The 11,613-nt window shown below is 40.1% G+C and overlaps 1 protein-coding gene across 1 annotated transcript in view; it reads left to right on the forward strand.

Moving 5' to 3' along the window:
* The first annotated feature begins 2,564 nt into the window (after nt 1–2,564).
* The window catches only part of LOC118632527 (dynamin binding protein), an 88,176-nt gene continuing 79,127 nt past the window's right edge, over nt 2,565–11,613 (forward strand). The window contains exons 1-2 of the mRNA XM_036265715.1: nt 2,565–2,709; nt 5,199–5,321. Coding sequence (XP_036121608.1) covers nt 2,565–2,709; nt 5,199–5,321 — 268 coding nt within the window. The remainder of the gene's footprint in view (nt 2,710–5,198; nt 5,322–11,613) is intronic.

Consider the following 11,613-nt stretch of genomic DNA (forward strand, 5'->3'; position numbering starts at 1 on the left):
CTCAGTGAAGGACCTACATAGTACAATGCTCATGTAAGTGCTCATTAGATATTAGGCATAATGATAATTTTACCATTATCATCATCCTCTTGATGATTGTTATGAAAGTATGATTATCTCCCTTTTTCTGAACAAGGAAACCAAAGTCCAGAGGGTTTATTTGAGTAATATGTCCAAGGTGAAATGGCTAATCAATAGTGGAGCTGGAATTGGAATGCTGGTCTCTTTGCATCCACATTATGCTGCCTTCTCAGTGTCTGATTATAATTAGATTTGTTTTTGCTATTTAAAGAAAATCTGTGAGGGCAGAGGATGTGGGAAATATTACTAGTCACTTCTCTTTTTCACTGTAGACCCACGTCATCTCATTACAGAAAGAGTTCCAGTACCACAAAGATGTTTTCACTCAGCAGTACAAATTACATATATAATGTTTAATTGTGTTGCAAAATATATATTATGCAAGATTCATTAAAATCTTATCAGTACTCTGTGTTAATATACTGAACTATTTATCATATGCTCAATGTGTTTGTCCATATCATTGTTTTTTTAGATTATAAACTTAACAGAGCTATAACCATCTTTTTTCTTTTTTGTAATTAGACATTTAGTGCATTTTGATGTGATTATAGTTATAGTATATGAGATGAAAGTTAGAATCCTCATCTCTATCAACACCAAATAAATTCTTGATAAATAAAGAAAGAAAAATAGACTTGGGGCCTGGACACTCTGGAGGTCATCAGCTACTCCTTGTAAAAGGCCTAGGGGGAAATGTAGCCAGTCATGGCTGATTGTTTATATGTGGGCATATGCTCTCTGATTATGTCTTCCATTTCTGTTGCTTAAGCATGTACCTAGGCTCCCTGGCCACACATCAAGGTAATGGATACATCATCTTGTTATAGCACAGACACCATAACAAGGCAAGGTTGGGCCATAGATGTTTTGAACCGAAAACACATTCTTGAACTGGTGTAGTGTAAAAAATCTTGTCTGGAGGTGCCATCTACATAGCCCGTTTTTGTTCTTTTTATGAATTTTTACTTTTTCAGTCTGTTTGAAGTCTGAGCCGTTAAGACGTGGTCCTGCTGCTATTATTTGCTTCACATTACTTTTTTTTTTGCAGACACAGTTTCAGCAGATAGGAGCCAGAATGCCCTGAGTCTGAATCCTGGCCCTACTGCCATGAACTAATTCTGTGAGCTTAGACAAATTAAGTTTTCTAACTTGCTGAGCCTCAGTATCCTAATTTTTTTTTTTTTTTTGATCCTCATCTGAGGATATTTTCCCACTTATCTTCAGATAGAGTGGGAAGGAGAGAGGGAGAGAGAGAAACATCAATGTGGAAAGACATATTGACTGGTTGCCTCCTGCATGACCCTGACCAGGGCCAGGGGCTGAACCACAACCGAAGTACATGCTTTTGACTGGAATCGAACCTGAGACTCTTTGGTCTGAGGGCCAACACTCTAACCACTGAACCAAACTGGCCAGGGCGGTATCCTAAGTTTTAAGATGGTTATGGGGAATAAATGAAATGCCATATTTAAAATTCCTACTTTTTAAAATAAATAATTGTGGTTTTTTTTATCCTCACCTGAGGACATTTTTGCATTTATCTTCAGATAGAGCTGGAGGGAGAGAGGGAGGAAGAGAGAGAGAAACATCAATGTGAGAGGTACACATCGACTGGTTGTCACCCACATGACTGCAACCAGGACCGGGGACAAACTGCAACCAAGGTACGCTCCCTTAGCAGGAGCCGAACCCGGGTCTCTCCGGACCGCAGGCCGACGTTCTAACCACTGAGCAAAACCAGCCAGGGCCAAAATATCATATTTTTAAAATACCCTGTTGCCTGGTACTTAAAAAATGTCAAATTTTCTTATAACCCTCTTCAGGAATATTGAAAAAATCTATTTCTCAACTTGTATCTTTTTAGTCACTCACAGATCACTTTTTTGTTTTTCAATTCCAGAATGACTTTGAGAATCAAATGAAAAATGTATGAGGAAGTTATTATTTTAAAAGAAATAAATGACAATTGAATCTACAAACAAAATGAGCAAGCGAACAGAAACAGACACATAGATACAGAGAGCTTTTTGTTGGTTGCCAGATGGGAAGGGAGTTGGGTGAAAAAGATGAAGGGATTAGAAAGTACAAATTGGTGGTTAGACTGATGAACCTCAAAGGGAAGGGGGGAGGTGGGGTGGGAAGAGAGTAACCAAAGAATTTATATGCCATGTGCATAACCAGAAGACACAGACAGTAGTGTGGGGAAAGCAGGAGCGGGGCGGGATTAGGGAGGAGGAGGTCAAGGGGGAAAAGGGGGACATCTGTAATACATTCAACAGTGAAGATAAGTTTAAAAAAAAAGAAATAAGTGAGACTACTTTGATATTTTTAAGTATAAACTTTTTATTTGCTTAGCTTTGACTTTATTATAAGTATCTTTATATCTTAAGCATATCAATCTTAAGATATAGATCTAAATTACAGTGTCTTAAATATTTATGCTTTCCCTTTCTTTTGACTTTTCTGCTCAGGTTATAAACATGGAGGCTGGCTCAGTGGTTCGAGCCATCTTTGACTTCTGCCCTAGCGTATCAGAAGAACTCCCACTCTTTGTGGGAGATATTATTGAGGTGTTGGCAGTGGTGGATGAGTTTTGGCTTCTAGGGAAGAAAGAGGATGTTACAGGTAAGAGGCTCCTAATTCTTTGTATACAAAATGGACCACAAGCCCTCCCTTCTTTCCATATTAAAAATAAAGAATCAGGGAGAAACCCAATTCTGAGTTCAGTAAACTCAGAATCCTTTTGTGTTTTCCATATATATTCACTGTGATTTCTACCAGCAAGGCGAGAATGTCTTATTATTCCATCTCTCTTTTGGTTCCTTCAAAAGGTTGAAGTGGTTAGATACTAGCTTCCCCAAGCCCAGTTTTCCATTAATTTCTTTTCCATCTTTTTCCAATTTCTTCCCAGGTCTTTAGCCTTTATATTCAGCACCATTATTTGTCTTCTGAACATATGCCTTACTCCTCCTTTCAGAACTCCCCTCTCGTTTGCCGTTGCTTTTCACTAGCAGTTTTATCTCTGATTTATGGAATGTAAGGTTTTCTCCACCTTGTTTTCTCTGGCTGTCTTCTTATTTTTTATTTAATATGTTTTTATTGGTTTTTTAGAGCAAGAGGAAGGGAGAGAGAGATAGAAACATCAGTTGGCTGCCTCCTGCACGCCCCTCATTGGGGACTGAGCCCGTAACTTGGGCATGTGCCCTGACTGGGATTGAACCGGGACCTCTCAGTCCATCAGACGATGCTCAATCCACTGAGCCACACTGGCCGGGCAAAGGCTGGCTGTCTTCTTTTAACATTTCCACCCTTCTTTTCATTCTTTTTTGTTTGTTTGTTTAATCCTCACCCGAGGACATTTTTGCATTTATCTTTAGATAGAGCAGGAGGGAGAAAGGGAGGAAGAGAGAGAGAGAAACATGGATGTGATACACATCGACTGGTTGCCACTGCATGACCCTAACCAGAGCCAGGGACAAACTGCAACCGAGGTACATGCCATTGACTGGAATCGAACCCAAGACTCTCTGGTCTATGGGCCGACACTCTAACCGCTGAGCCAAACTGGCCAGGGCACTTTCATTCTTCTAAAGGGAGTGTGATGCCTCCTATTCACTTCTTCCTAGATCCATGATTGGCCCACATTTATTAAAGCTGTCTTTTCCCCTAGATGAACCTACCTCCTGTTTTCCGTGGACACTTAACCCACATTTGGTAGATAACCGATTATTTCCCAGTAGAAATTATATCTCAGCTGAGACGGAAATGATGAGTTGGAGTTAGCAAGGCAAAGAGGAGGATAGGCAGAGAGAATTGCTTGTTCAGAGGCCCTGGAATAGTGGTTCTCAACCTTCCTAATGCCGCGACCCTTTAATACAGTTCCTCATGTTGTGGTGACCCCCAACCATAAAATTATTTTTGTTGCTACTTCATAACTGTAATTTTGCTACTGTTATAAATCGCCTTTGGAAACGTGTTTTCCGATGGTCTTAGGCGAACCCTGTGAAAGGGTCACTCGACCCCCAAAGGGGTCGTGACCCACAGTTTGAGAACTGCTGCCCTAGAACAAGAGAGAACTCGGAGGGACTGAGAAAAGTTCAGCATGGCATAAAATGTGAATGGTTGGGGGGACGGGATGGTGCTCAGGAGATGAGCAGAAGTTGGACCATGAAGGACCGAGTGTGGTAAGTAGTTACAGAAAAGGGAAATCATCAAAGTGATTTAAGATTGTTACCAGATTTTTAGAAAGCTCGCTGCTGCAGATTGAAGGATGATAGGAAGGGGTTAAACCGAAGGCAGGAGGCGGGATGGGAGGTTGCTGCAGTAATCTAGGTGAGAGTTGCTGAGGCTTGGACCAAGGTGGGGGGTCTGGAGGTAAGTGGGCAGATACCAGAGATATTTAGAAGGTAGAATCAGTTAAACCTGATGCTTTCCAACTGACAGGCCCTGTCTCTCTACCACTTCCTATTAAAACCCTACCCATTTTTAGATTCAAATGCTATCTTTTTTTTTTTTTTAAAGATAGAATGGAAGGAAGGGAGGGAGAGAGAGAAACATCGGTGTGAGAGAGATACATGGATTGGTTGCCTCTTGCGTGACCCCCACTCGGGGCCGGGGATTGAACCTGGTGCAACCCAGGTATGCACCATGCCCTTGACCAGAAATTGAGCCTGGAACCCTTCGGTCTGCGGGCAGACACTCTAACCACTGAGCTAAACTGGCCAGGGCTCAAATTTTATCTTTTTAATAAAATTTTCATATTCTTTCTGACCTATTCTCTCCCTTCTCTGATATCCCATAGAAATTTGTGTACCTGTGCTGTGACACTGGATTTCAGAATTTACTTTTTTGTTAATGTGTAAACTAGAGTTTGGACCAGATCTTCAGATCTTTGAGGGCCCCACTGTCTCCTTCATTTTCCCTCTGCAGTGTGTGCGCCTCACATAGCGTGACACCCAGTAAATGCTTATTGGATTGAATTGCATTTCTGTGTTCTTACTCAGTGAGGTTTTAACTGGGCTCTATAAATGGGCCTAGAAAGGTGTTTTTTTTTGTCATGGTACACAGACACAAAAAGAAATTTCAGTGTTGGAAATTTTTGCTTTTATTTTCAGGACAGTTCCCCAGTAGTTTTGTGGAAATTGTGACCATCCCCAGCCTAAAAGAGGGAGAGAAGCTGTTTGTCTGTATCTGTGAATTTACATCCCAAGAATTGAACAGCCTTTCCCTCTATCGAGGTAAGTTGATCATCAAGAATAGACTATTTAAAATGAGAGGAGTGGAGTTGGTCCATGTGACAGCTAGATCTTTTTTGGAATTTTGTAAGTGGCTAATATCTGGAAGGTCTTCTTCAATATCTTCCTCAAGATAGAGCGGACAATGACAATGCCTTATGTTTTAGCAGCATTTTATAATTCCTACAGTATTTTCTCACAACTACATTCGTATTTGTCCTCAACACAGTCCTGGGAGGCAGCAAAGTGGGTGTGATTAACTGCATTGAATACATGATGAAAATGAGATGCAAGCAATTTACCTGCAGATGAGAAGTTTGGGCCTCAGAATGTGAAGTCCTATCACTGGATTATAAATCCAGTATTCTTCCACTGCCCCATGCTGTGGCCTCTTCACACTACATTTATCTTTTTTCTCATAAAAACTCATATGGTTTTGCTAACCACATTGCTATTTATTAATGCATTATAGTAGGGCAGGAATTGTGGTGTGGAAATTAAGAGGCAGACGTGAAATAGCCCCAAACTACTCCTCTACATTAGGTAATGTTATTCAGGTTCTCATCAGAACCAGTTTAAAAGGAAGCAGTTTATTTGTGTTTTATTTTTTTATTGATTTATTTTTGTTACAGATGTTTCTCCTTTCGCCCCCCCCCCCCCCATTGACACCCTCCTGAAAGGAAGCAGTTTAAAGCAGAGTCATAGCCCGCTCTCAGTGATATCCCAAGTATTTCTCATGTCTTGAACTCTGATAGACAGGTGAACTTCTAAAGGTGGACTATAAACTGTTTCAACAAGTATACTTGATGAAGTCCGTGCATTTCTGCATGAGCACAGACACCGGTACTGTTCCGCACAGACACTTAATGATCAGTGCAATTCTGTGATGATTCAGAGAACAATCTCAAAGTGGTAGAATTTATTGGATATGTTATTATGTTGTTACTTGCTCTTCTGAGTATGGCACTAAAGGAGTAGGTTAAATTTTTTTTTTTCCACCCATTAGAACCGTATCTCCTTTTATTTTTTGTTTAACAGAAAACATTTTGTCTCCTTAACAGTAAAGGATGAAATGACAGAAAATAAATGAGTTTCTAAATTTAAAACAAGCATTTTGTTGCCAAAGCAACCAGAATCTAAATTATAGAATGCAGATAATCTTCTGTCATAAGAACACAACCAGATATATACTAAAAATACATTGATCTTAGAATTATAATTACTGAAATAAAAAATACGACATTTTATAATTTACTGGAGTACAGTAACATCTTGAAGTGATAATCTGTATTTGCTATTTTTATCTTCATGAAAATGAAAACAATTTTTTTATGACATACCTTTGATACAGAGCAGATAAATATAAAAACAACAGGCAACCCAGGGGGATATCACATGTACTCTAAGATCAGCCACATTTATTACATGGCAAAAGTGGCTATGGTAACTCCCGGATTCACTGACAGTCAAGTTGACCCTGGCCTTCATTTTATTTTAAAGTTCAGATACTAGAAACACAATAGCCATGATCAAATGACTGTATGTTCATGAATGGACAAACACAGTATCAAAACTGTAAAAAAAGTAATGACTAGCAATGACATTTCAATTGAGATTGAGCTAAGATTTACTAAAACTCCTTTGTGTGATATGAGGGTTATTTTTATTGTCAGTTGTTTAAGTCTTACTTTTTTTTTTTTATCCTCACCCAAGGACATTTTTTCATTTTTTTGTTCAGATAGAGTGGGAGGGAGGGAGAGGAAGAGAGAGAGAAACATCGATGTGAAAGGGACACATCAAGTGGCTGTCACCAGCACAACCAACCAGGGCCAGGGACAAACTGCAGCCGAGGTACGTGACTTTATAGTGGAAACCGGACCCGGGTCTCTAAGGACCACGGGCCAACCACTGAGCAAAACCGGCCAGGGCTAAGTCTTAGTTACTTTTTCTACAATATATATATATATTTTTTAATGAATTTTTATTTATTTTTTTGTTACAGATATTTTACCTTTTTACCCCATTGGCACCCCCCACCCCACCCCCCTCCACCCTGTCCCCGGCTTAGTTGTCCATGTCCATTGGTCATGCACACATGCATATAAGTTCTGTGGTTTATCTCTTCCCACTCCCCCACCCCCCATCCCCTCTTCTGAGGGATGTCAGTCTGTGCCCTACTTCCATGTGTCTGGGTCTACTGTATTCCTCAGACTGTTATGTTCATTATATTCCGTATATAAGTGAGATCATGTGGTATTTGTCTTTTTCTGCTTGGCTTCTTTCACTTAGGATAATACTTTCCAGGTCCCTCCATGTCGTCTCAAAGGATAAGAGATCTTTCTTTCTTACATCTGCATAGTACTCCATTGTGTATATGTACCACAGCTTTTTTATCCATTCGTCTACTGATGGACACTTGGGATGTTTCCAGATCTTAGCTATTGTAAATAGTGCTGCTATGAACATGGGGGGGTACATATATTCTTCCTGATTGGTGTTTCAGGCTTCTTAGGGTATATTCCCAGCAGTGGGATCACTGGGTCAAATGGAAGTTCAATTTTTAATTTTTTGAGGTAGCACCATATTGTTTTCCATAGCAGCTGCACCAGTCTGCATTCCCACCAGCAGTGTTTTAGAGTCGGAGTAGGTTAATTTTTTAAACCCTGTGCACAATGAGAGACAGACAGACAGACAGACAGAGAGAAGGTGGGGAGAGAAAGAAACCTCACAAACTTCCTTAACCCCTCGTCAGTGAGATGAAAGGAATACTGGATTTTGACCTTAATCTCAAAATCTGTTTTGAGAGTTTCTTGCCCTTCTCTTTTCACTGAGACTGCCTGTGTTCTAGGTACTTCCCTTCTGGTCAGTGTTAGGAAGGCAGGCAGAGGTGATCAAGACGATGTAGCAGGGAACCTGTCTGTCCCCGCTCACCTCCCATTGGAGGACTGTGACCCCCGTCAGGCCAGTCAGAGGGCGTGGAGAAAGGGCTTCCCCCAGAGCTAGGCATGGATGTGGATGGCGTGGACTTGTCCTTTCCACACCTGGCTCCTGCAGCAAATCGTGGGTATAAGAATACACTACGTGGCAATATGAGTATGTCTGCAACATTTGAGGAATTTGAGAATGTGGCTTCTGAAAGTAGCTTTTGTTTTGCTTCATAATTAAATCTTATGCAATCAAGTCTTGGGTACTAAAAAGACATTTTCTGCTGAATGCTTTCCATGGGAAAACTAGTCTAGTGTGTTCTGAACACGCTTTGACGTTAAAATGCACCTCAGGAATCTCAGATTCTCAGGAAGACCCTGGCATGAGTCGATCAGTGGTATTATCTGGTCCTCTTCTCTCATACTCTGCTGCCAATAAACACACTGACTATTCAGCTCTCTTCCCTCGATGCTTTTGGCTCTATATGTCTTCTGATTGGAAGGCACAAGCCTTTGAGGATGGGGAAGTTAGGTGTACGTATGCAATCTTTCTTCTCTGGGGAGTGTAGCATGAGGGCACTTGTTTTCTATACATGACAGTCTATATTAACAGGTATTAATTTTAGTAGTTGGAAACAAAATTACTAAAAAATTAAAGTATTTTTTTATACCACATACAGTTTATAAGACTCAAGTCTAGGCTTCCTGACTTTCAAGTCTAGTGCTTGGAATGGTCCTTCTACTTTCTAGACTAAAAATTGCTCTTCCCATTAGATCAATGTCTCAGCACCTGAGTAGTATACATTTTTCTACCTCTGTATTCTAGTATTACTAACCCTGTTGTTTCTTTACCTTTCCTTAGTACCTACAATGTAGCAGCGAAGCTTCCCCTGTCCTGTGAAAATGATGATTTAATATATGTCAGGAGGAACATGTGGGATAATGTTTGAGATCTGTTTTGTTTTTATTGTACTGCCTTAAGTTAATTGTTATTTACTTATCTTTCAGAAATATCATTGAGATTCATAAGAGAAAAATACTACATATTTTTAATTATAAAATTATATAAAAATTATATCTACACATAATTACATATATGTATTTAAAGCAGACAGTATACCTTAGGGGATGAGAATTCTGACTTCCCTAGATTTAAATTCATCTCCACAACTTAATAGCTGTGACTTTGGGCTACTTACTGAAGATCTCTCGACCTCAGTTTCCTAATCTATAAAATGAGGATAAGAATGTCTATCTCAGGGTAGTTGTGAGGATTAAATGAGGTTATACATTTAAAGTATCTGGCACAAGGTAAGCACTTAATAAAGATGAGCTCTTATTATTATTTTTAACCTGGAGTTCCTGGAGTTAATGGATGTGCTTTGGGGGACTTTGCTTCCCAATAATTAGGTGAAGTTTTGTGTGCATGTACTTTTTTCCAAGGAGAGTCTAACCGGCATCAGACAGAACCTCAGAAGTTCTTCCAGTAGGTGTCACCCTTTCTCCTTTTCCCAAAGCTATCCTGTTGTTTTGGGCTATTCCCTGTGTTCTGAGTTCTATTTCAACTCAGCAACAGGGCTGTCTCTTAGAAGAATCAATGTAGCCAGGGCCGCTGACTATCCTAAAAAGAATAAAGAGAGGGGGAAAAAAAGAGAATCCTTCCCACCAAAAAAATGAAACAAATTGAGAGTATTACAAGGAAAAGATAAAGAAAAGAAAAAAATTAGTGGGAGAGATGAAATATCACTAATCATTGCCCTACATAGCACAGAATGCTTATCCCTTGCCTATAACTTCATATTTCTAGGCCACCTCCTCACCCTCCAAAAGGGGCCAATAAAAAATAAACTGATGCCCTGGCCGGTTTGGCTCAGCGGTTAGAGCGTCAGCCTGCGGTCTGGAGAAACCCGGGTTCGGTTCCCGCTGGGGGCGCGTACCTCGGTTGCAGTTTGTCCCCGGCCCTGGTCGGTCGTGCGGGTGGCAGCCACTCGATGTGTCCCTTCACATCGATGTTTCTCTCTCTCTCTCTGTTCCTCTCTCCCTCCCACTCTATCTGAACAAAAAAAAATGGGAGGATGTCCTCAGGTGAGGATAAAAATAAATAAATAAATAAATAAATAAATAAATAAATAAATAAATAAAATAAACTGATTGCTGGGCTGGTGTGGCTCAGTGCTTGAACATTGACCCATGCACCAAAAGGTCACGGGTTCGATTCCCTGTCAGGGCACATGCCCAGATTGTGGGCCAAATCCCCTGTGGGGAAGGGGCATGCAGAAGGTGGCCAGTGGATGTTCTCTGTCATCCATGTTTCTATTACCCTCTCCCTTCCTCTCTCTCTAAAATCAATAAAGGAGAAAAAATTAAAAATATAAAAAGCAGACATCTTTTAAAATAAAAAAATGAACTGATCAATTTATTTAGAAATAAATTGATAAATGATATTTATCAGTCAGATCTGTCATGTGAGATATCAGGATTAAGGTTCTGCTATGGTTCATATGTAAACCAAAGTAAAATATATGGTTAATCCCATAAAGCTCATAGTCCCCGTACATTAGGATTCAGTGAGGGACCTAAAACTCAGAGTCAGACTACTTATATTCAGATTCTAAGAAGACTTGCATTTGTTCTTATCATCTTATTTCTAATGCATTTCTTATTTAAATAAAACAATCTAACCAGAAGAAACAAGCAGTTTAGCCTCTGGAATTAAATGTGCATGAGTGAAAGGCTTAGGCTGACTAAGAGTGACCACACTTCTTACTTTTTCGCTCTTGAAATCTGTATTTCGGGAGCTCCTCGTACTGTTGTTTCAGAAGTCTAGAAATGACCACTCGGTAGCCTCCATGCCTAAGAAATCACCTTGGATGCCAGGGAATAGCTGCATGACTCTTTTAGATGAAAATGAGAGACTTATGCAAAAAACATTCAGTAAACAGGACTATAAAATAAGGGTGTTGGGCAGTTATCTCTAACGTGCTTTTCATGCCCTGGCCGGTTTGGCTCAGCAGTTGGAGCATTGGCCCGCGGACCAGAGAGTCCCGGGTTCGGAATGTACCTTGGTTGCAGTTTGTCCCCGGCCCCGGTGGGGTCGTGTGGGTGGCAGCCAGTCGATGTGTCTGTCTCACGTCAATGTCTCTCTCTCTCTCTTCCTCCCACTCTATCTGAAGATAAATGCAAAAATGTTCTCAGGTGAGGATAAAAAATAATAATAAAATAAAGTGCTTTTCAGAATCTAAATGGTGATTTGTTTAAAAAACAAAACACGTTTATTATATAGATAACCAACAGAATGATAATGTACCAGGTAATAAAGCTTAGTAAAATAGTCACCCATCTGAAAATAGGAAAACAAGGCTTGTAAGGGT

This window comes from Molossus molossus, unplaced genomic scaffold, assembly GCF_014108415.1.
Source record: "Molossus molossus isolate mMolMol1 unplaced genomic scaffold, mMolMol1.p scaffold_m16_p_17, whole genome shotgun sequence".
Lineage (NCBI taxonomy): Eukaryota > Metazoa > Chordata > Mammalia > Chiroptera > Molossidae > Molossus > Molossus molossus.